Here is a 23258-nt window from a genome sequence, read left to right as displayed (position 1 = left end):
GAAATAACTGGGGAGATGGTTAAGATGGCAAAGCCGGCCTGCTGCCTGGGGCACTGCTCGGCCACCACAGCTGTGGGCCAGAGAGCAAACACAGGCAAGGGTACAGAGGTGGCTCCAGCCCTGGGGGAGTACAGGGAGTGGCATATTCCGGTGCCCCATAACAGGACCAGTGCTCCAAGTGGATCCAGTGTCCACATGTGACTTCAGGTTCTCTGGGACTTGGTGCTGCCGATCAGATCTGGTACTCCAAGCAAAACCAGTGCTCAAGGGCATGCTGGCCGTGATTCAGAAGACTCGCCTCCTGGCAGGGTTTGTGAAATTATGTGTTTTCTCTTCAAGTCGGGACACAGATGCCTGGAGGGCAAATGACCCAGGCTTGGCTCGGATCCCTCCACCCAGCGTGTGAAATTGTGAGAGAAAGGAGAGACATCGACAGAGGGGACAGGGACCAGACAAAGTTACTGAGGCAGAGATAGATAAATAGACAGATAACAGATAAATGATAGAGACAGAGGGATTTAGAGGCAGGAAGAAGAAATAAAGATTGGGGGAAACACGCACCCTGAACATGGACAGCATCACTGGGATCGTGTCTTCCTACATGCCTAAGGACAAGCAAGTGACACTTAAGACTGCGGTTCCCTGGCCAGGTTTCTTGCCCTTTCACAGCATAGGGGCCAGGGAGCAGGACTTGACAGCTGGAGCAGTTGCGGGCGCAGGCCTCGGCGGCGGCAGCCGTGCCCCACCTCGTCTACGTCTGGATGAAGAGGTGGAAGTTGGTGCGCGTGAACTCGTGGTGGATGCTCTCCAGGAGCGCGTCGGCGTCGGTGGCGGGTTCCGCGGCGCCGGCAGAGCCGGGCCTGGCGCTGTACTCCGGGGTGTAGGTGAAGGTGAAGGCGCTGGGGTAGAGCAGCCCGTCGGCGCGCACCAGGCTCACGGGCACCGTGATGGGAGTGCGCAGCCAGCGCCAGTCGCTGCCGAAGGCCGCCACGTCGGGCACCACGCACACCAGGGACCTCGGGCTCCTGGGGTGGGCCAAGGGGTCAGGGCTACAGGGACTTTGATGGCCCGTGCGCCCCCGTCCCTGCTCCCTCGAGCCCCGGGGCCGCCGGTCCGCCCCGCACCTGTACATGGTTTCTGACTCCACGTCCCCGAACCACACCTTGAGCCCCGAGTGGAAGTTCTCTCCATGCAGCTCCAGCGTGGCCACGTCACCCCCGCCGCTGAGCTGGGGTAGAGCGCCACAGGTGGGATGAGGAAGGGGACGGAAGTCGCTGCCCTCCCCCACCAGCTCCCCCGCCTCTCCCCAACGCCCGCCCGCCGGCGCCCCCAGGGCCAGGCCACCTCGAGGGTGCTGATGAGCGGCACCGGAGTGACCGGCTCCCGCGGACACGCCAGGCTGGTGCTGAAGGAGAACTCCACCGACTCGGTGCCGATGATCGTCCAGCAAGAGCTGTCGTTGAGCAGCGCCCTGTTCGCCTCCTTGGGGCACCGAGAGGCCTGGGAGGAGACCCGAGGGTGTGGCGGAAGCTTCTGTCGATGGTGGCCAACATAGGGCCTGGGCCGCGTCAGGTCCAACGGGGTCTACACGCCCTGGAGGAAGCCCTGGAGTCCTCTCACTTAGAGTTAAGTTCACTGCACCGGCTGGTCCCTAATGGCCTTATTTTCGTGGGATTCTATAATCTTAGTTTAATTAATTAGCTTATTTATCTATTTTGGTACTAGGGATTGAACCCAGGAACACTACCACGGAGCCACATCCCCAGCCCTCTTTGTTTTTTCTTTGAGACAGGGTCTGGCTAAATCGCCCAGGCTGACTTCAAACTTGGGATCCTTCTGTCTCAGCCTCCCAAGTGGCTGGGATTACAAGTATGTACTACCAAGCCCAGCCTATAATTTCATTTTTTTTAAACATTATTCAATTTTATACCCTAATAAACTATGACGACTTAAATATTCATTGGAAAGGAATATTGTTCAATAATAATAATAGTTATTCTCTACAAATTATGATTTTATCTCCCAATAATCTATGATAATATTCTTTGGGGAATAATATTACTGAATATTATTATATTCCACACTTCGAAATTCTCTCTTAACATTCTGTGATTCTAATAGACTTTACTCAACAATAATTAATACTATTATCAATTATGATTTTTACTTATGCTCTGTAATTTTATATCCTATCACTATGATCTTAATATTCTTAGGGAAGGAGCATTGCTTAATAACAGTAATGATTATTTTTTGTACATTCTATGATTCTGTCCTGATAGTCTATGATTCTGACCTCCCATGGCAGGCCTTCAGTAAGCAGCATCCGCGGTGATGATAGCTTATATCACCTCCCCACATTCTCCCTTTTGAGGATGCTCCTGTGGTATTCTCTGCTCACCTGGAATTGCACCACCTTCTCTGTGGCAAGGCATAAGTAGGTGCCACCTCCTTCCGGAGGGCCACCAGGAAACTGGAAGGCACACTTGTGCAGTTGAGAGATAGGCTCATCTACGTCGAGGAGAGCACACTGTTTGGCTACTTTGCGGATGATCTGCAACACACGGGTGGTAGGGAGAGTGGTAGCAAGTTGACCAGAGGCTGTCGTCCCAGCCAGTTTCTGCTCCTCTGATTGCCATGGTGTCATTGGCAGATACCCACCAACCACCCACTGTTTCCAGAGTGAGAATAGGTGCCTTCACCCTTGGGGTCTCACCACCCCCACCCTGCCCCTGTGGGCACTTCCTCTCCATGAATCTGGGGACCCCTTCAGGTACACCCTCCTTCCTCATACCATAGGAGGTAGCGTGATGCCGGTGACTGTGCAGACAAGCTGCACCAGGGAGCCATAGCGGACGTAGCCCTCTCGAGGTGGGAAGTCCCCTTGCGTGGAGTGCTCATCAGCTGGGGGTGGAAGGAAGGAAGGAAGAAGGGTTTCAGGGGCCCCAAGCTTGTGCTCCAAACCCTGCCTTTTTTACCCCTGACCCCATCTCACATCACACTGGGCCTTGCTGGTCCCTCAGGGAAGCTGCTAAACTGAAGGTTCTAATCCTGGGGAGGTCACATGTGGCCATCATTATAAATGTCTGCTCCTGGGGCAGACACTTACTCGGGCATGGACATTGGAATCAGAATAGCTTGGATTAGTTACTGACTCACCGGGACCCTGGGCAAACCTTTTTATTTCCAAGATGGGATACACAGGGCTAGGTTTACTTTCCTTGAGGGGTTGGGGTGAAGATTGAACAAGTGAATGCACATGAAGGGCCGGGCCCTGGGCCTGCTGACATAATTACCCAGGTGGAGCGTGAAGGCTGCCCACTGTCTTGCACTGGCCACAAAGGCCCCATCCTCCACAGAGAGGTAGCGCGTGGACACTGTCTGGGAGCGCAAGCGGTTGAAGAGGGAGACCTTTGAGCCTGAGGATATGCACACTGTGAAGGGAGGTAGAATCAGTGCCCTGGTTCCTTGGACTTGCCACTCAATCTCCTGTCCTTTGTCCCTGTGCCATCCTATGCCCTGGGTTACCAGTATGTGCCGCAGCACCCAGCCCACTGGCCTGGACACACTGCATTCGTATTTCACAGCTATTTACCTAGGCCTTGTTGCAGTCCAGCCTCTGGCCTTTGTCCTCTCCCTGTGCTCCCTGGGCATCTCATCAAGTCACTCAGGGCCTACTTTGTGGCAGGCACTGTGCTGGGTACTGGGTACCAACATGTCAACTAGTCCTGGCTTTGCTTTGGAAGAGGTCACCATCTCAAGGTCATAATTATACAATGTCAATATGATGTGACGAGGGCTGAGTTATGGATCTTTTTGGAGGAGGTTACACTTGTAGCCAGGGAGCGGGAAGCAGGTGGAGTTACACAGAGGCAAAGACCACGTGGTGTGAAACGGGCATGAAGCTTCTAGGGCTTGACATTTCTCTCTTCCAGCCTATTGCACATGCTCAGAGCCAAACTTTACTTTTCTGTTGGACTTTGACCATCTGGAGAGAAGGCAAAGGTGGGTCCTTGGCCAGTTTCTTCTTACAGTGCTGGACAGACTGCAGGTGCTCTGTTTATACTTTGTCCAAGCCCTCCTCAGAATAAGAGGCAGTGTTTATTGTGAGCCAAGTACTTTTCCAAATGTTTTTACATGTATTAGCTCATTTGATTCTCTTAATGACTTCCTGAGGTAGATAACACTATCCCTACTACAGGTAGCAACCTGCTCAAGATCATGTAGCTCACAAGCTGTAGGACAGCTTGTTGGAAACTCAGGCCACTGAGCTCTGGAATCTGCACGCTTTTTGGATTTTTATTTATTTATTTATTTTTAGTACTGGGGATGGAACCCAGGGGAACTTAACCACTGAGCCACACCCAGCCCTTTTTTGTATTTTATTTAGAGACAGGGTTTCACTGAATTGCTTGGCACCTCACTAAATTTCTGAGGTTGGCTTTGAACTCAAGATCCTCCTGCCTCAGCCTCCCCAGCCACTGGGATTACAGGCAGGCATCACCGTGCCTGGCTGGGCTGCACTCTCAACCATCATACTGTGCCACCACCCTCCCTGGCTCTCCCATGATGCCAAGGGCCTGCCAGAACATGGCCTGGATCTGGGCATTCTGCAGGCTTTGTTGTTCTGATGTTTTCTGGTGCTGGGGATTGAACCCGGGACCTCATGCAGGCTAGGCAAGCACTGTACCCCTGAAGTAAACCCCCCAGCACATTTTTTTTGAGACAAGGTTTCACATTGTTTCCCAGGCTGGCCTCAAACTTGCAATCCTCCTGAGTAGCTGGGTTACAGGTATGTGCCACAGCACCCAGCTCCAAATATTTCTTAAGTGAATGGATAAATATTCCAAACCCAATGTTCTTCATTTACCATATAGGAACAATGATAGGAACTACTTCACAGGGTCAGGATGAGCATCAGACAGGGTGATGTCTGTAGTCACTAGCTCAGAAAGCCCCTCTCACTCCCTTACCACCCAGCCATGAGAGTGGGGTGTCATTGTAATTCAGACATGCCCCTCCCAGCCTTTTCTTAGAGCTCCTGCCTGGGATTTGCCACTTGACATCAGGACAGTATGTATCTCAAATTGCCTCTGTGATCCACGGTGCATGTCTCCCCTGCAAGGCTATATTTCCTCTAGAAAGAGACACCCGTCTTATCATATACGATCCAGCACTACTCAGCACAAAGTCAGGCAAACAGCAGGCACTCCATACTTTTTTTTTTTTTTTAAGTTAGGGTTTCCACTATGTTGCCTAGGCTAGTCTCTAGCTCCTGGACTCAAACCACCCTCCTGCCTCAGCCTCCCGAGTAATTGGGATTATAGGCACAGGCCACACCCTGCTCCACAAATACTATTAACTGAATTTTCTCTGTCACTTTATTGCCATACCCCTCGCTCCCAGTGCTGGGAATTGAACTCGGGGCCTAGCACAGGTAAGCACTGAGCCAACCCCAGACCTTTCTATCTCACTTTGAATCTGTCCCTAGATTGCCAGCCGCAGTGGTCTGTTTTGTCTGTTCTGAGCACTGCTCTCATCCCACTCCCACTCAAGCTTATGTGTCCCCTTTCCTCAGCCTTGGCTCCCTACATCTCCAGGCCTAAGCGGCACCCACTCATCCAGGCCGGACCCCCTCTCGCCTGGACTCCGCCCTGGTCACTCGGATCCCACACCTACATCTCGCCCCACGCCCCCCATCACGTCCCTCTCCCAATTCAGCGGCTCTTGACTTGGTGGCACCTCCCGCCCTGCCTCGCCATCGGGCCCCTCCTCGGCTCACGGTCGGTGTTTTTCAGCGACTGCTTCTTTTGCGACGGCTTGGAGATGACCTTGATGAGGCGACTGTGGAAGGTGCCCAGCTCGCGGCCCCCTCGCAGCACCAGCCGCAGCACCAGCCGGAAGTGCTTCCTTTTGTCGGCGTCGGAGATGTACAGGGTCTTGGCACAACCGAATTCCTACAGGTTCGAGGCATGGGACCGTCACATCCCAGCCCTCCTCCACCCACCCCCCACCCCCCACCCCCGTTATCTGACGTCCGGCCCATGGAGGTGACAAGAGGCTCCAGGAGCTCGGCCTCTGACCTCCGGACCTCCAGACCTCCCGGCCTATCTCCTGGTTAGGAAGGAGGCTCAGGGGCTCCTCTCCAGAAAGGCGGGGATGGAGCAGGAACCGGGCTCCCCCCTGTGCACTCTCACCCTGGAGTCCGGCTGCTCCTCGAAATTCAGCTTCTGCGTCTCGGCTGCGCTGCCGGACGCGCCGTCCAGTCCCATGTAACCACAGACTGTAGGCCCGGTCTCCCCCGCCTGGTGGGCTGGACAGGGATGCGAACGGCTCTAAAAGGACTCAGGATCCCAAGACTCAGGCGCCGGGCAACCTTAGCTTTCACCGCCAGAGGGTGCAGCAAGGCTGCGCCGGCGAACCGTCCCGTTCCCAGGCCCAGAGCGCAGTCCTCCCTGCAGAGACCAGCAACCCACGTCCCCTGAGGGCGCCCTCACCTTGACCCTGCACTGGCTTCACCCTCCAGCCGGGACCCGCGAGGTAGACACAGGGCGGGGGGCAGAAGAACCTACCGAGACAGGAGAGTGCCGGGTTCGTATCTCCGCTTGCCTGTCTGGTAAGCATCACCAACCCACCCAGCCCTTGATTCTGCCTCCCTTTCTCCCCTAGGCTCCTCCATTCCTGTGAACCCCATTAAGGTCAGAACTTTCTTTTATTTACACCCCTTACCCAATCCATCTGCAAGTACCCCCACTCCACCTTCAAAACCTCTGGAATCCACCCACGCGCTTCTTACCACCTCCCACCCCTGCTCTGCCTGCACCAGGCATCTGCCTTCCAGCCAGCCTCTCTGTTGTCCTCCTGCACCCTTCAACTTATTTTTCACACAGCAGACAGAGTGCTTTTTAAAAAAAAAACATGAGTCAAATCATGTTACTCCTGTTCTTGAAATCCTCCAGTGGCTTAAAATGCCAAGTCCTCACATGATCTGGCCCCTGCTTACCTCTCCAACTCTTTCCTATAACTCCCCCCTCTTCCTCTACCTCCAGCCATTCGGCCTTCTTTTGTGCCTTGAACATAGTTGGTACAGCCACAGGGTCTTTGCATTATTTTGTTCTTTGTAGTTGGAACATTCTTCCCTTGGATTTCCTCATGGCTGGTTCCATCTTAACATTTGAGTCTCCTCCTTCATCTTCCAAGCTAAAATACCCTTGCTTCAATTTCTGTGACATTACTTTGTTTTATTTTCCTTTTAACTTTCCCCATGATCTGGAAATATCTTATTTGCTGACTTGTGGGGAGGTTATAGTTTGTCTCTTCACATTAGAAGGAAAATACCATGCAGGCAGGGACTGTGTCTTGTTCCACTGTGTGCCCAGTGCCCAGCAGAGTCTGGCACATGACAGGCACTCCAAAAGTGGCTGATGAGTGGAGTGAGAGAGTGCAGATGGTAGAGTCACGGGGAGGTTCTGCTATAGACCAAAGTGGGGGGCATGCTGGCCGAGGGACAGGTCCCCTGATCAGTCAATAGCTGAGGTCTCAGCCCTAAGTCCCCTGGCAGGAGGGCAGAGGGGTGCCTGGGGCTGAAAGCCACAGGGAGCTGGGAGGGCCACGGAGGCACCTACCGCTTCTCGTTTCCGTATGATTTCTGGGCCACCTTGGCATGTAGGATCCGCACTGTCTGTTCACATCCTTGCTGCAGACACCTGCACACGCCTTCCCTCAGGATGGTGGTGCACTCCGGGGAGGACCTAGGAGTGGGACAGGCCCACAGCAGGGAGAGTCATGGGTGGGTGGCACATAGCCCACCACTCTGGTTGAGTAAAATGAAGCAGGGCAGGGGTGGGATTGGGATGGGGCTACTATACATTCTGCTTCCTAGGGATCAAGGTGTGTGTGTGGGGGAGTGTTAGGCCAAGGAGAGGACTTAGATGCAAGTTGTGGGCTAAATATTTGGACTTTGAGATACTCAATGAAGCATGCATGGGGCCCAGTGGGACCACCCAAGTGCCACTCTATGGGTCTGGCTTCCTGCCTGCCCCTTGGCACTCTGGGGCCTCAGGGAGACATAGCTGTGACACAAAGGCCCCACTTATGCTGGCCTTGAGATGGGGTATGTGGGACTGGTCGTTAAGCCTCCCCATCCCCAGAGAATACCAAAGGGAAATGCTGGAACTGGGCCCAGAGTGCTGCTCTCTCACCTCCTGCCAGCAGACTCCACAAAAATGAAAAGCACCCCCAACTCTGTCCTGGGATGGGGGGCAGCTGAGATCTTCTATGCCCAAAGCAACATTCCTCTTTTTCTCCCATGAGAAGGGGCCTAATGCCATGCGGGCTTTCCTTTCCTTGATTACAGGGAATCAAAGTCGATTACATTGGCGCTGCAGGATAAGCCAGGTCAGAGCCAGGGGTTTCTGGTGGCTTCGAAGCATGGGGGGTTGAATGGGTGAGGGTGGGTGCACCCAAAGCCTGCCCCATTGCAGGGCGCATGTAAAGGAGTCTCTGGTGGGAGAGAATTTGAGAACTAGCAAGCTGGGGCCCAGAGAGCCACTATCCCTGAAGCTGTGCGTTTGAGCCTTTTACCCTCTTGGTGGGACCCGAGTCAAGGCCTTTCCTCACTCCTGGAAGGGACAACGGAGGGCAAGAGTCGGGCGGGCCCTCGGACGTCGGGCCAGGCAGTCGGGCGGCCAAAGCCAGGACTGCTCCGCCTCTTGGGGCTCTCCTCGGGGAAGTGCCTCGTAGGCTTCCAGCGCATTCCGGCTGCGAGTGTCGCCGCCCGTCTCCAGCTGCAGCGGAATTCCGGGCCCGGCAGCTCGAGCCTGCAGCTCCAACCCGGCAGGGACAGGGGACGTTGCGCTTGCCCCGCCCCAGTCGTCAGGGGAAGGGGGGATCGCTCCCTGCCAGTGGGAGGGTCGCAGCCCGCGCTCCCCCTCCCCACCCGCCAGCCTTGGGTTAAATGCGGCCGCCGCCTCTGCTCGCTCCAGCTGCCTGGCAGTCCCACCTAGGGCGCGCTGCCCACGTCGTTACCTGGTCCAACTGCCCGCGAGGCTCCGCCCGTCGGCTCCGATCTGCGGCCGCGCCTCGGAGCTGTCCGGCAGGCTCAGGTGAGTCAGAGGGCCCGGGGGCACTAAGGGTTCTGCAGGGGAGCGCGTGTCAAGCCCGATCCCGAGACCGCAATTAACCCAGGAGGCACGCCACGGTGCCTAAATCTGACCTGCAGTGACCTTTCCATCTTCGGTAGGGTCCTTTCCAAATCGAGTCTCCACGAGAAAAGCCGACAAAAGGGGAGCACCCTTTCCCTATCTTCCACCCCCAGGCCCAGGCACCGGGCTGTTCAATCTTGGGACCTTGAAAGAGTTTGCACAGACCGCCCTCCCTTGCAAGTCCACTTTCCCCAATCTAAGTGCATCAGCCAAACTTTCCCTTTAACCAAGGATTAACTCTTCAGAGGAGTCCTGGGCTCTAGTGTCATCCAGGTGACCACGTTGCTGTGACATTGGGTGAAGACCCCCATGGTCCTCTCCGGGCTTAGTTCTTTCTGTAGGCTGCGGGTAGGGGGCTGGATGAGTGATGGACTTCTCCACAGTCCCTATTTCGACTTTCTAGGATTCCTGGGGTTGAGGCAGAGCCAAGTGTATGTTGGCTCAGGTCAAGAGTAGGATAAGGGGACCCTCATCAGGATTTGGGGGGCTCCAGAGGCAGGTAGGAAGGGTTGGAGAATGGCAAAGGGCCCTCCCACTTTTACCCACATGCTACCCAGGGGTCCTCTCTGCTGTGACCCAAGCAAGAGAAGGCATTCCCCACCCTCCCATCTCCACCAGCAGCTGCAGATCCAAGGGGCACATTTAGCTTAGTCACCCTGTCACGGTGGGCCCTGCCAGAGAGATTGTTGTTCCTCCACTAGGCCTGGAAGGCGAAGGGGGAGAAGAATCCCAGGCTGGAAAGCCTTCTGGAGCGATCCTCAGGCCCCGGCCTTGCTCAGAATAGGCCCATTCATGGAATTGGAGGGTGGGGAGTTGGGTTGGGGGGGTGGTCCTCTCTGCCAAGAAACTACAACAGAAAAATGGCTACCGCAGTCTCAACTTGGGGCGTAGGGGTGGGGTAGAGAAAGGAACGGAAAGAGGTGTAACGACTCCTAGGCCTCGGGGAGCTAGGCAGCTTAGGAGCCAGCCGGGAGCCAGGATCCCTGGATTCTAGTCCTGCCTTGCAGCTCAGCGGGCTGTCTTCCTGGGACTCAATTTTTCCATGGGTTCAAGGGGGTGGGGGGGTCCTTCCGTTATTCTCAAGGGATGTCGTCGGGGGCCACTGGAGGGCGAGGGCTCACCTGCTGCCCCCATAGGGTCCATGGCCACTCTGCAAGGCCCGGGCTGATCTCTCGCTGCCCTTGGGCACGTCCAGTGCCACCGTCCCGGAACTCTGCACAACTCTGCTCCCTGAGCCTCGTGCGGGATATATTCCAGGCAGGTCTTATCTCCAAGGCTCCGGGCTCCTGGCCGGCTGTTTGCTCTGGGCAGGGACACCTGCTGGGCAGATGTGGGCTTCCCACGGCCACTAGACCGCCGCAGCCAGGCCCGACGCCCCCTGGCGGCCTCTCCTGAGAGCAGGCGGGGAACCGAGGCACCAAGGCCCTGGTTGTGCGTGGTGGGCTTTGGCCGATCACTGCCCACCACCCCCACACTGGAGCCTGAGAAAGGGGCGGCCCTTCCGGCGCCACCTGCGGTTGGGCGGTGTAGGGGAAAGGACTCGGGTTTGCAAAGACAGCCATACAGAAGCTCCTGTGTGCGGAGGGGAGGGCCGAGGAGGTGAATGGTTTCTGTGTGCCGAGGTTCGCCTCTTGGGAAAAGAGGCACGGAGCCTCCGGCTGACTCCCAGAACCAGACAGACTAGGGTACTATCCTGGCGCAGCCACTTCCTTGCTGCATGACTTTGGGTACCAGGGCTTGACTTCTCTATGCCAACAGCAACCTTGGTGTTAGAGCTGGAGAGAGGATTACCTGCTACAACTCGAGAAAAGCATTTAACGCTGTACCTGGTATTTAGGAAGGCCTTTTTCTTTCAAAATTTTGTATATTTAAGCTACTATTTATTTATTATTCTGCTATCCTACAAAGTATAACTTTCTACAGTTCTACAAAGACTCTCTTGTGTTTCCCAGCAATCCTAGTGTGATGACGTGTGTGTATGTGTGTGTGTGTGTGTGTGTGTGTGAGAGAGAGAGAGAGAGAGAGAGAGAGAGAGAGAGAGAGAGAAACGTTTGGACCATACACAAAAATAGAGATTAGTAAAATAACCCATGACCTTCTCCTCTCCCCTTCAAGTATCCATTCCCCAGAATAAGAGCTCTGTCAATACTATTGCTTTTCTAATTTACTGTCTCCCTCCAGGCTCTGACATCTTCTCTGTCCCCCAAGCAATATGAGAGGCCTTCTTTGCTGGCCACTGGCCACGTTGCTGCTCCTTCTCCAGCCCTGGGAAACCCAGCAGCAGCCCGCAGGTGAGCGGGTGCCCCGCCCTCAGCAGCGGGAGGAGGAGAAGAAGCTTCTTTTGCAGCCAACTGGGAAATGGGGAGTGGAGGGGAGGGGAAGGGGCGGGGGGAGAAGCCTGAGCCTGGAGGGAGACACTTACTGGGTTTGAGATTCACACTTCGCCTGTCTCTCTGGGCCTCACCTCTAGGATATGGCTTAGTTTTGGGTTCATGCAGAACTGTCCATTCAGGGTTTGATTTTAAAAAACTTATTGAAAACATGGAAAAAATAAGAGATTTCACACACAAATTCTGATTTGGGATTTCTTTTTTTAAAAAAATCCAAGGACCTGATAATATTCGATCCTCGTGAGCACATGGCAACTTTTGGGTGGAGCTGCTCGGTTTAGAAGGGATAAAGCCGCGTGTCCACGGCCCTAAGCCAGCCAGTTCATTCATTTTTGTTGCCTGCCTGACCCTCATTGTCATTTGAGTTTTCAACACCTGCTCCTCGTCCTTTCCTTAATGGATAATGCCTTCCCAGAGTAGCCCTCAGAAGTGTCCATGGGAATGTGTGCAATCTCCTAGCCCAGTTTCTCAGCAAATGCTGGGCGAGGGAGGGTGTTTAACCTGCCTTTGCTAGGTTAATGCTGTGCTGGGCACTGCTGCACCGGAATAGCATCATTTGTCTTGGGTTTCCGGGGGTGGACGTGTCTTCTTGGAGGTAAGACTTTGCTAACCTAAGAAAGTCCTTCCTGATCTCCACTGTAGGTCCCAAGTGCCATACTGGGCCGCTGGACTTGGTCTTTGTGATCGACAGCTCCCGCAGCGTGCGCCCCTTTGAGTTCGAGACAATGCGGCAGTTCCTAGTGGGCCTCCTCCGCAGCCTCGACGTGGGGCTCAACGCCACGCGTGTCGGCGTGATCCAGTATTCCAGTCAAGTGCAGAGCGTCTTCCCGCTGGGCGCCTTCTCGCGCCGCGAGGACATGGAGCGCGCCATCCGCGCCCTGGTGCCACTGGCGCAGGGTACCATGACTGGGCTGGCAATCCAGTACGCCATGAATGTGGCCTTCAGCGAGGCAGAAGGGGCGCGCCCGCCGAAGGAGCGCGTGCCGCGCGTCGCTGTCATCGTGACCGACGGGCGGCCGCAGGACCGCGTGGCCGAGGTGGCGGCGCAGGCGCGCGCTCGCGGCATTGAAATTTACGCGGTGGGGGTACAGCGCGCCGACGTGGGCTCCCTGCGCGCCATGGCGTCGCCCCCGCTGGACGAGCACGTCTTCCTGGTCGAGTCCTTCGACCTTATCCAGGAGTTCGGTCTGCAGTTCCAGGGCCGGCTGTGCGGTGAGTGGGAGGGCGCTGGAGCGAGGCTCCAATTCTGTTTGGATTCTGGTTCCCTCACAGGGAGTCCCTTCCCATCCCGGCGGAGGGGTGTGGTTCACCATGACCTTAGGGTCAAACTCCAACACCAAGGGCCTTCAGCCAGAGTTACTATCCCTCAAAGCTGAGAGCAAGGCCAGGCGGCAGGCCTGCCCCGCCCACCTGGTTTTGGCCCCTCCCACTCAGTTGAACCATTTCCACTAAGGCTGCGTGGTCTGAGCATTCTGAGTTGTTCTGCCCACTGTAAGCGCTTCTCTGCACCGTCCTTACCCCGTGTGGTCCTGCCTATCCTGCTGACACATGGGTCAAGCCCTCCTCTTTCCCTCAGCCCTCCCACCTGGACAGACCCCCTCACACGAACCACATCCCACCCAAGGCCTTACTTGAGGATGGTGCTGCCTCTGACCGCACCCCGTCCAGCTCTCTCATCGGAGGCTTTTGCCCTTCTGGCTCCTGCTGATTCTAATGCTGTGTGTCCTTAGGGAAGGACTTGTGTGCTGAGTGGGGACACATCTGCCAACACCAGTGTGTCAGCGCTCCAGGAACGTTCTACTGCGCCTGCAACTCGGGCTACAAGCTAGCAGCAGATAACAAGAGCTGTTTGGGTGAGAACTACCCCGCCCTGCCATCTCACTACTCCCGAGCCTTCTTTGGCTCGGTGTAGCTCCAGAATTGGTGGGAACGAAGGAGTTTGGAAGGGAAGTAAAAACTGGCCTCTTTCACCTTAGAGGCCCAGGGAAGAGGAAATCACCAGGTCCTGGTGGGACCAGGGCTAAGAATCTTGACCCTGTAGTTCAGCTACTTTCTGTAGCCTCTTTTCCTTCTTTTAGCCCAGTCTCCTCACTTCACTCCTCTCCCAAAAGTGTTTCTGTCTCCTCCCCGTGTCTGTTACTTAGACACTGTTGGGGTCCTCAACAGTTAGTGGGGTCCCCCCACATGCTGCTCTTCCTGCCTCTGCACCTCAGCTGTTTCTGTAGAGCTCACCTGGGCAGCCTTTACTACTCCCCTCTGCTTCCACAAACCTTTCCTTCCTTTCTTCCTTCTTTCCTTCATTGGAATCAGGGATTGAATCCAGAGGTGCTTAACCACTGAGCCACCTCCCCAGTCCTTTTTATTTTGTAGTTAGAGACAAGGTCTCACTAAGTTGCTGAGGCTGGCTTTGAACTTGTGATCCTCTTGCCTCAGCCTCCTGAGTGTATACATCTTTCACGACTTTGTTCTTCATTTTTTTTTTTTTTTTTTGTCTTCTGAGAAGCTCTGGCCCATGATTCCTTGCTTACACAATTGGGTTTTTCTTTGTGACATGTTCAAGGGTCTACTCTTGTCATTGTAACTGTTGCTATTCCTGACTGCTAAGTTAATATCAGGCATTGTGCTAGGAGGACTCTAAACCTTAGCTCTCAACCTCACAATGACTTGGAAGAGGAGATCATGTGATCCCAATAACCCAGATGCCACCTGGGTTTCTAGAAACTTCTTAAAGTCTGGTTTTAACTCCCCATTTGAGGACTGTGAACATTCAAATTCCTCCTCAAGATCTCTTCTGCTGCATTCATTAGATTTTGGGTCCTTTCTCAGTTTTTGACCCTGTACATACTGTTCTTGTGTCATGCATGTAAATCAGCCTCTTGTTTGTTTTATAGGCTTGTGGGCATGTAAGTGTGTGTGTGTGTGTGTGTGTGTGCGCCTGTGTGTATATCCATTTTACTAAAGAATGACTGCCAGGGATGTGAGTTACACTTATAAAGTCAAAAATGAGAAAGAAACACCCCATTGTTTATAATTGAATGTGTGATGCCCTTATTCCTAGAAGCCCCCGGTCGGTCAGCCCACTGCAGGGACTTTTAACGGGCACCTTCAGCCCACAGAGCTGCTGATCTCCAAACCATCTCTTGTGTTCTTTTTCTTCAAGGCAGATTCCCCCTTTCCAGTGCTAATCTGCCATCCTCACACTTCCAAACCATCCAGGTGCTGAATAGGGCAAGAGCCTTCCTTTAGCAGAAGGAAACTGTACACAACAATTGCCATCCTCCATTATATTCCCATTTTGCAGATGGGGAAATGGAGGCTCAGAGAGGTCAAGTGGCCATGCCTTGTCCTCCCCTATAAGTCAGTAGCATCTGGAAGACAGGGGCCCTGCCTTCTATGACTGTGGCTTCTCATTCTCGTGACTGGCTCAGTAATGGGCATACTGGCTCTGGGATGTGTCCAGTAGGGAGGGTGGCCTGGCACCGAGGAAGGAGGCTAAAACATATAGAAGTTATAGGTACCTGGGTGCCCCTGAGACTAACTGGTCTAGGTCTTTGGGGTTGTGGTCCAGGCATGGGTATTCTTTTTTTTTTTTTTTTTTTTTTTAAAGAGAGAGTGATAGAGGGAGAGAGAGAGAGAGAATTTTTCAATATTTATTTTTTAGTTATCGGTGGACACAACATCTTTGTTGGTATGTGGTGCTGAGGATCGAACCCGGGCCGCACGCATGCCAGACGAGCGGTAGCGCGCTCACCGCTTGAGCCACATCCCCAGCCCCCAGGCATGGGTATTCTTAACAGGCTCCCTGGTGTTAATGCTGCTAGGGCCGAGGAGTGCGGTTCTGGGCCAAAGCTGACCCCATCTCATCCTCAGCCATAGACCTGTGTGCTGAAGGGACCCATGGCTGTGACCACCACTGTGTCAGTTCCGCGGGCTCCTATTTCTGTCGTTGCCGAGCCGGCTTTGTTCTCCAAGAGGACCAGAGGAGCTGCAGGGGTGAGTAAGTCCCAGCCCCCGCCACCCACCAGCCCCCTGGACCGAGGCCTCTGGTGGCTCTGATCAGAAAGGACATCCTGGTGTTTCTTTGTCCCCTTCAGCCATTAACCACTGCGGCTTTGGAAACTGCAGCTGTGAGCACTCTGGGTGGGCCACGGTGTCGCTGCAGAGAGGGCCACATTCTGCTGCCGATGGAGGACCTGTCAGGGAGGGGCAGGAGACCTTATCTGCCGCCAGCACCCTGACTCATCCCGTCTGTCCCTCTTTTAAGTCAGGGACCTTTGCAATGGTGTCGACCACGGCTGCGAGTTCCAGTGTGTGAGCGAGGGCCTGTCCTACCGCTGCCTGTGCCCAGAGGGACGGCGACTTCAGGCGGACGGCAAGAGCTGCCTCCGTGAGTCAAGGGTGTGAGAGAGCTTGGTCTGCTTCTGCCCCCTGCCCCCGCCTGAGCGTCTGCTGGGTTCTAGGACGTGTGGTGTGCCTGTTGGGGGTGGGGCTCCCTGCCTGTCTCCCAGCCTTCTCCTCTGTCTTCTTTCCTGCTGCCAAGGTTAACTTAGGAATCCGTATTGGATCAAATTCTTCCTTGGTTTTAAATCCCTCTGTGGCTCGCCAGTGCCTACAGAATAAAGATCCGATACCTTACCCCTGAGCTTTTCAAATGGTGACTACAACCACATTAGTGGATGATGAAATCAAATTAGCGGTTTAAAACCAGCATTTAAAAAGGAGAATGGATGGGAAAATAGAGTTCCCTGCATGTAGAAAGAGTAAGTATTGTTTCACGAAACTTTAGTTATATGAAGTGCGTCATGATGTAGTATTATTATTATCATTTTTTTTCTTACTGTGGGTTGTGGTCAAAATTTTGAAACTAACTACCACTTAACTCATCACAGTCTAGCTTCAGCCAAGCCCATCAGCCTGTCTCCTGCCACATGCAGACATTTTAGTCATGCTGGCCTGCCCCTTCCTCAATGTGTTGAGAACTTTTCAGCAATCATGCCTCTGCATTGCTGTTCCCACTTTCTGGACTGTTCTGTTTGCCTTGGCAAACTCCATCCTCCTAGTCCTTCAAGACTGTCTTGGTCCATATGGGCTGCTATAGCAAAGTACCCTAGACTGAGTGGCTGTCTTCATCTGCTTTGTGTTGCTATAACAAAATACCCATGGTTGGGTAATTTATAAAGAAAAGAGGGTTATTTAGCCGACAGTCCTGGAGAGGCAAGACATGGTGCTCGCATCTGCTTGGTTTCTGATGAGAGCCTTCCAACTGATGGCATCATGTCAGGAGCTTTTATGAGAGTGGTGGTCGGGCATGTGGAGGAGATCAGAGACATGGGGTGGACTTATTTTATAACTATTTACTGTCAATGATAATCCAGTCCCTTGAAGCCCTAACTCATTCTGTTGAGAGGGCATTCATCCCTTTCTAGGGTGGTGCCCCTGGAACCACATTACCTCCTACTCAGCCACACCTCATAAGGTTCCACTGCCTCCCCATATTGTTATATTGGGAGGCCAAGCTTCCAGTACCTGGACTTTGTGGGGCAAACCATATCCACCCCACAGCAGTGGCTTAAACAACGTTTATTTCTCATAGTTCTGGAGGCTGAGAAGTTCAAGACCAAGGCGCTGGCAGATGCAGTGTCTGGTGAGGATCTGCTTCCTGGGTGGTAGATAACGTCTTCTCACTAGGCCCTCACATGGTGGAGGAGAAGGAAGCTCTCCCGAGACTCTGATCAGACACTGATTCCATTTCTGAGGGCTCTACCCTTACGATCTCATCCAATCCTGATTGCCTTCTGAAGACCCCAGCTGTTAAGACCATCACACGAGGGGGTGGGGAGACACAATGGTTCAAGGCAGAAGAAAGATCAAATAAAAAGCCATCACCTCTATGCAGCCTTCCTCAATAACCCCAGTAAGGAGTAATTGCCCCCGCCCTTCCCCTCTCATCTAGAACTTTCCTTAACGTAGCAGATGGCACGTCTGAGTTGCTCTGCTCTAGCCTGATTGCCTCATGGATTGGGATTATGTTTTCTCTGTTGAACCTCCTTCAGGGGCCAGTGAAGTCCCTCGTTCTGAACAGGGTGGGCAACACTGTAGAGCAATTAGGAGCAGGAGTTTGGGGGTCAGACAGACCCGGCTTCAAGTCCCAGCTCAGTGACTGCTAGCTATGGAATCTGAGGAGATCACTCCATCCTCCAGAACCTCAGGTTATAGAAAATGGGGACGAAACTCAAGGTTATCAGGAAGTTGGAGAATATACATATTGTATTGAGGACACACACACACACACATAGTAAGCTGTCAATAAATAATGTTTTTATTCATACTGGTGTGGTGCTTAGAATTGTGCCTGCTACATAGCAGATGCTCAGGAAAGGGTAGCAATTGTGGTAATTATCATTACCTTTTAAAAAGAAGCTTTGCTGGGCATGGAGGTGCATGGCTGTAATCCCAGCTTCTCTGGAGGCTGAAGCAGGAGGATCACAAGTTCAAGGTCAGCCTGGCAACTTAGACTCTATCAAAAAGAAAACAAAATAAAAAATTTACTCCTAGTTACTCAGGAGGTTGAAGTAGAAGGATCCCAAGTTTGAGGCCAGCCTAGGAAGGGGCGGCATAGCTAACTCTGTCTCAGAAAAGGAGGGGCTGGAACTTAGCCCAGTGGTAGAGAGCTCCAGCTTTCTGAGGCTCTGGGGTCAAACCCTAGTACCACCCCCCACCCAAATGATGTTGGTGATTTCCCACTGTCAGGCACAGCTGAACTCGGCCAATGTGTTATAAACGTGACTGAATGGCCAGGTGGGTGGTGGTGGCGGCGGTAGTGGTCATGGTTGTCATTATGGTTGCTATTGGTAGTCAAGGACTGCCCTCTCCATCCAAGCCTTCTGGCTGTGCAGGGTGCCGGGAAGGCCACGTGGACCTTGTTCTGCTTGTGGATGGCTCCAAGAGTGTGCGCCCACAGAACTTTGAGCTGGTGAAGCGCTTCGTGAACCAGATCGTGGACTTCCTGGATGTGTCCCCTGAGGGCACGCGCATCGGGCTGGTTCAGTTCTCCAGCCGCGTGCGCACCGAGTTTCCGCTGGGTCGCTACGGCACCGCCGCCGAGGTGAAGCAGGCAGTCATGGCGGTTGAGTACATGGAGCGCGGGACCATGACCGGCCTGGCGCTTCGCCACATGGTGGAGCACAGCTTCTCGGAGGCTCAGGGTGCCCGGCCTCGCGCGCTCAATGTGCCTCGAGTCGGCCTGGTCTTCACGGACGGGCGCTCCCAGGATGACATCTCAGTGTGGGCGGCGCGCGCCAAGGAGGCAGGTGGGCCTGGCTCGGGGGAGACTGGGCTGGGGTGCGGAGGGCGCGAGGCCGGGGGCGCCCCCTGAGTCCACGGTCCTGTAGGCATCGTCATGTACGCCGTGGGCGTGGGCAAGGCCGTGGAGGAGGAGCTGCGCGAGATCGCTTCGGAGCCCGCGGAGCTGCACGTGTCCTACTCCCCGGACTTCAGCACCATGACGCACCTGCTGGAGAACCTCAAAGGCAGCATCTGCCCCGGTGAGCACCCCCACCTCTTCTTTCCCTCCCCTCACTCTCCCCACACCAGAGGGACAGCAAGGGGTGGGCTCAGCCTGGCTCCTGAAAGTGTGGTCCTCCGACCAGCCGCAGGGCAGGCACCTGAAAGCTTGTTAGAAATGCAATGATTCTAGGCAGTCTCCAGACCTAATGAATCACAATTGGCACTTTAACACGACAAAGCTGAAGAAGCACTAAACTAGGTTACCTTCCCCCAAATTAGCAGTGTTCAGAATAATTTGGGAAAACTTTCAAAGGCACGCCAAATTTAACATTTGTAAGTGGAGCTACAGCATGTATCCCTTGAACTTGTTGGAATTCAATTTTATGGACTTGGCAAAGCAGCCGGACTGAATGTTTTAAGTACACAAAGACATGCACTTCTTGGACGACGTAGCCCATAAATGTAATCCATCTGCTTCATTCAGTCCTCAGCAGAGGGAAAAGGGACCACTCTACCTGTGGGGGAGCAGGGGCCCGTTGAACCCTGTGTGCATGCCTTACAGATGGTATACAGAAGTTCTTGGAGGTAGTGGTCACCACAGGGGTTTTAGACTCTAACCAGGCACAAGATGTGATTCTTCTTTTAGATTATCAGGTTCAGAGGGTGGGGCTGAGCCTGGCCAGTGTGTGTGTACATTTCTCTCTCCCCTCTCTCTTGAGGCTAATTCTAATAATTATACAGAATATTGCAGAGCTACTGAATTAGCTGCTCTTTTAGGCCCCTTCCATTCCTGACTTTTACACTCCTACAGTGTGACTTTGGACAAGTCCCTTACTCCCCACCCAACCTTAAGGTTGCCTTCAGCTCTAGAGTTCTAAGTCTGGGCTCTGTGGTTGAGGCTCTTTCTTTAACCATTAGATGTATTAACCTTCCCCTTTTCTGATCCTTGTTTTCCCCAAGTGCAAAGTTTTATGGCATGATGATCGGTTCCATTAATAACTGGACATATAGCAGTTTTCTAAGGATACAGAACTGAGATTAAAAGATAGCCTTTAAATCATCAAAGCAACTCTTTATGAAATCTAAGTGCCAAGCATTTTGCTTACTACTTCATATTCTGGAAAATTGAAAATGGCACACAATGACAGAATTTCAGTGAATCTTACTATGGTAATATTTACCATTTTTATATACTATTAAGAAAAACAGGTGCAAATTTTAATTCTAAGGCTCTGCCCCTGAAAGGCTGAACTGTGTAGGAAGATAGGTTTGATCAGTGGTTATTAAGCATTAGTGTGCATTAGTCACCCTGGAGTGTTTTGTAAAAAAAATTGCTGACTCCAACTCCAGATTTTCTGGTGCAGTAAATCTAGGTTGGAGTCTGAACATTTGCATTTGTGACACTTTCCTAGGTGTCCAAGTTGAGGACCACTGGTGTAGTTGAAATACACTCTGAAGTGTTGACTTGTGTCAGGAGTTGTGCTTTCCAGTAAAGTAGCCAGTAGTTACATGTGTCTACTTAATTAAAATAAACAAAACAAAAACTTTAGTTCTTCAGTGGCATCAGAAACATTTCAGATGTTAAATAGCCACATGTGGCTTGTGGCTACTGCATCAAATGGGACAGATATGGAATACTTCCATCACTGCATAATGTTCCATTGAAGAGTGCTTATTGCTCTGGACTCTCTCCGCTCAAAGTGTGGCCTGTGGACCAGCAATACTGGCAGCACTTGAGGGCTTATTGGAAATATAGATTCTCAGTTCCTCCTCCATTCTGAATCAGAATCTATGTTTTCACAAGCTCCCCTGATGATTCCAACGAGTAGTACAATTTGAGAAACTCTCTTGCAAGTTGTGTGTGTACACACACACACACACACACACCACACACCCCACTCTAAAATCATTGAACCCTCACAACCGCCAACGAACGGTTTTCTCATTATATCCATATAACAGAGGAGCTAACCGAGCTTGGAGAGGTTGAATAAGTCTTCCAATACCTGACAGCGGTGTGGCTGGAACTCAGCCCAGGTCTGTCTAAATCCAAAGCCCATACTCAACCATATGCCCAGTGGAGGTAAACAGAGAGCCAGGGCCAGGGCCGACTTGGCCTCCTGCAGTTTCTCCTTTCCCTAACTCTGTGCCCTACCTGCAGAGGAGGGCATCAGCGCTGGGACCGAACTGCGGAGCATCTGCGAATGCGAGAGCCTCGTGGAGTTCCAGGGCCGCACGCTGGGGGCGCTCGAGAGCCTGACGCAGAATCATATCCTTTGGGGCTGGAGGCGTGGGCTGGAGGGAAGGTGAAGGGACCCAGCAACCCCGAAGGCTTCCTTAACCGCTCACTGGCCCAGTTGACAGCGCGCTTGGAGGATCTGGAGAATCAACTGGCCAACAAGAAGTGACGGCCGCTGGTGGCCTGGGCCGGGCTGGGGCGCGGCCTTGCGGACCGTGCTCCTAGCGCGCCGTCGGGGCGCCCGCGCCAGGCCGAATCCGGACCCTTTGGGCGGGGACCGTCCGTAGGAGGCGCTGGCGGGCTCCCAGCGCTGTGCCCGAGCTGGCCTCGCCTGGACCAGAAGCCAGACTTTGGGGGCCAGGGGATGGCGGGAGGTGAGGGGGAGCTGAGCGTGCTAAACCGCATGCCCTCAACCATGTGCTGCGCTCAGTTCTTTGTTGTATTTCTTTTTTTATTTTCTTTTTCTTAAAAAAACAAAGTTGGTTTCCACGGGGTCGGTTTGTGGGCCTTGCTGTGCCGCCAGGAGGAGGGGAGGCCAGACGAGCACGTCGCCCGGGTGGCGTCTCCTTGGAGAAAGGCGCATTGTGCGGGGGTCGGGCTGGGCGGCAGGGGACCCGGCTCTACTTCCCTCTACTTGTTTATTCAGCCCAGAACAGATGGCTCCTTATGCAGGATGCGGGAAGGGAAGGGGCTCAATGGCAACCGCTGGGGTCTGAGCAAGTCTGCTCCCCCTCCCAACACGGCCTTAACATAGCACTCTGGCCTGTGCCTATCTCCAGGTGCTTCCAAATCTGGCTTAAAGTCCAGGACTGGCGGGGGGGGGGGCGGTTGGGGAGGAGGTGGGAGTCAGTCATTGAACCCTTAGATGGGCAGAGTGGGGACCCACAGATGGGTTTTACCTGGATTTTATTTCTCCCTTGCACTAGGTGAGAAGAGAAGGAGGTATCAGCTAGAACCCCTGGCCCAACCTGGGGCCCTCCCTTTGCCATTCCCTGCAAGAAAGGAAACAAAGCAAGCCCCTCCATCAGTAATGAACACAAACCGGTACCATTTTGAGCAGCACTTTAAACTTCGAGGTTTAAAGTGCTCCCAGCTCTAGAGTGATTTTTACCCTGGGCACTTTGTTTTCTCCTTAGTAAAGTAGAAATTGAAATTGTTATCCCACCAAAGGTGATGAGACTCCAGGAAATTCCTCTAAGACGTTGACCCTGGGTCTGGAACATATCAGGCCTTTAATGAAAGCTAGCTATTAATTATACCTATAGTAGTAGCTAAGAGCACAGTTAGTCTTGGGCACATTTCAATGGGTTTCCAGGTATTTTTATTTTATGCTCACAATGACCTGGTGGGATAAGAATTATTGCCTTTGTCATTCTTACTTTACAGATGAGAAAGTTGAGGTGTGAGGAGGCTGTTTCCCAAAGCCACATAACTAGGAAGAAGCTGAACCAGGATGTGGTGTTTCCTATGGCAGCTGTAAAAAATCACCTCAAACACAGGGGCTTAAAGCAACAAATCATTGCCTTACAGTTCTGGAGGTCAGAAGTCTACGATGGGTTGGCAGGGAGGGTGACACTGCTTCAGGAGGTGGCGGTTTCGAATTCCTTGGCTCATGGCCCCACATCCCTTTGACCTCTGCTTCCACGATCACGTTCCCTTCTCTGACTCTGACGGCCTGTCTTATGAGGTCCATTCTGGTAAATTACAGGTGACCCCCCTTCGAGCTCTTTAGTATGTAAGAGCACATATTTAATCGCAGGGTCCTGGGAGTAGAACGTGGACATCTTTGGGGGGGCATGATTCTGCCTCCCCCCAGGGGTGAAGCCAGGCTGACTGACTCCAGAGCAGGTGCTTTGGAGCACTCCGTGCCTGTGCAGTGCATTCTGGGTGAAGAGAGAGACACATGATTGAGAAAAGCCC

At 53.2% G+C, this 23258-nt stretch overlaps 2 protein-coding genes across 3 annotated transcripts; one reads left to right on the top strand and one right to left on the bottom strand.

Annotated features, from left to right (window-relative positions):
- Nucleotides 1–672: 672 nt before the first annotated feature.
- RBPJL (recombination signal binding protein for immunoglobulin kappa J region like) lies at nt 673–10392 on the bottom strand. The gene is made up of 12 exons (XM_081292956.1): nt 10325–10392; nt 9028–9136; nt 7626–7751; nt 6498–6568; nt 6198–6313; nt 5783–5957; nt 3297–3434; nt 2795–2904; nt 2402–2554; nt 1345–1500; nt 1125–1228; nt 673–1025 (listed from the first exon to the last, which is right to left on the bottom strand). The coding sequence occupies exons 1-12, from the start codon at nt 10344–10346 to the stop codon at nt 752–754; spliced, it is 1554 nt and encodes a 517-aa protein (XP_081149082.1). The 5' UTR covers nt 10347–10392; the 3' UTR covers nt 673–751.
- Nucleotides 8763–22060, top strand: MATN4 (matrilin 4). Of its 2 annotated transcripts, XM_081292955.1 has the most exons (11): nt 8763–9104; nt 11385–11494; nt 12236–12805; nt 13324–13446; nt 15464–15586; nt 15858–15980; nt 17187–17237; nt 18490–18903; nt 18985–19137; nt 21261–21368; nt 21449–22060. In XM_081292955.1, the coding sequence occupies exons 2-11, from the start codon at nt 11416–11418 to the stop codon at nt 21505–21507; spliced, it is 1803 nt and encodes a 600-aa protein (XP_081149081.1). In that variant the 5' UTR covers nt 8763–9104; nt 11385–11415; the 3' UTR covers nt 21508–22060. The 2 variants fall into 2 exon arrangements, with proteins under 2 accessions (XP_081149081.1, XP_081149080.1); XM_081292954.1 differs by lacking the exons at nt 8763–9104; nt 17187–17237 and having other exon boundaries at nt 11401–11494; nt 21449–22057.
- The last annotated feature ends 1198 nt before the right edge of the window (nt 22061–23258 follow it).

Source organism: Spermophilus citellus, assembly GCF_964194105.1.
Source record: "Spermophilus citellus genome assembly, chromosome: 4".
In the NCBI taxonomy this organism is placed as follows: domain Eukaryota; kingdom Metazoa; phylum Chordata; class Mammalia; order Rodentia; family Sciuridae; genus Spermophilus; species Spermophilus citellus.
This window is presented reverse-complemented; position numbering and strand designations above follow the sequence as displayed.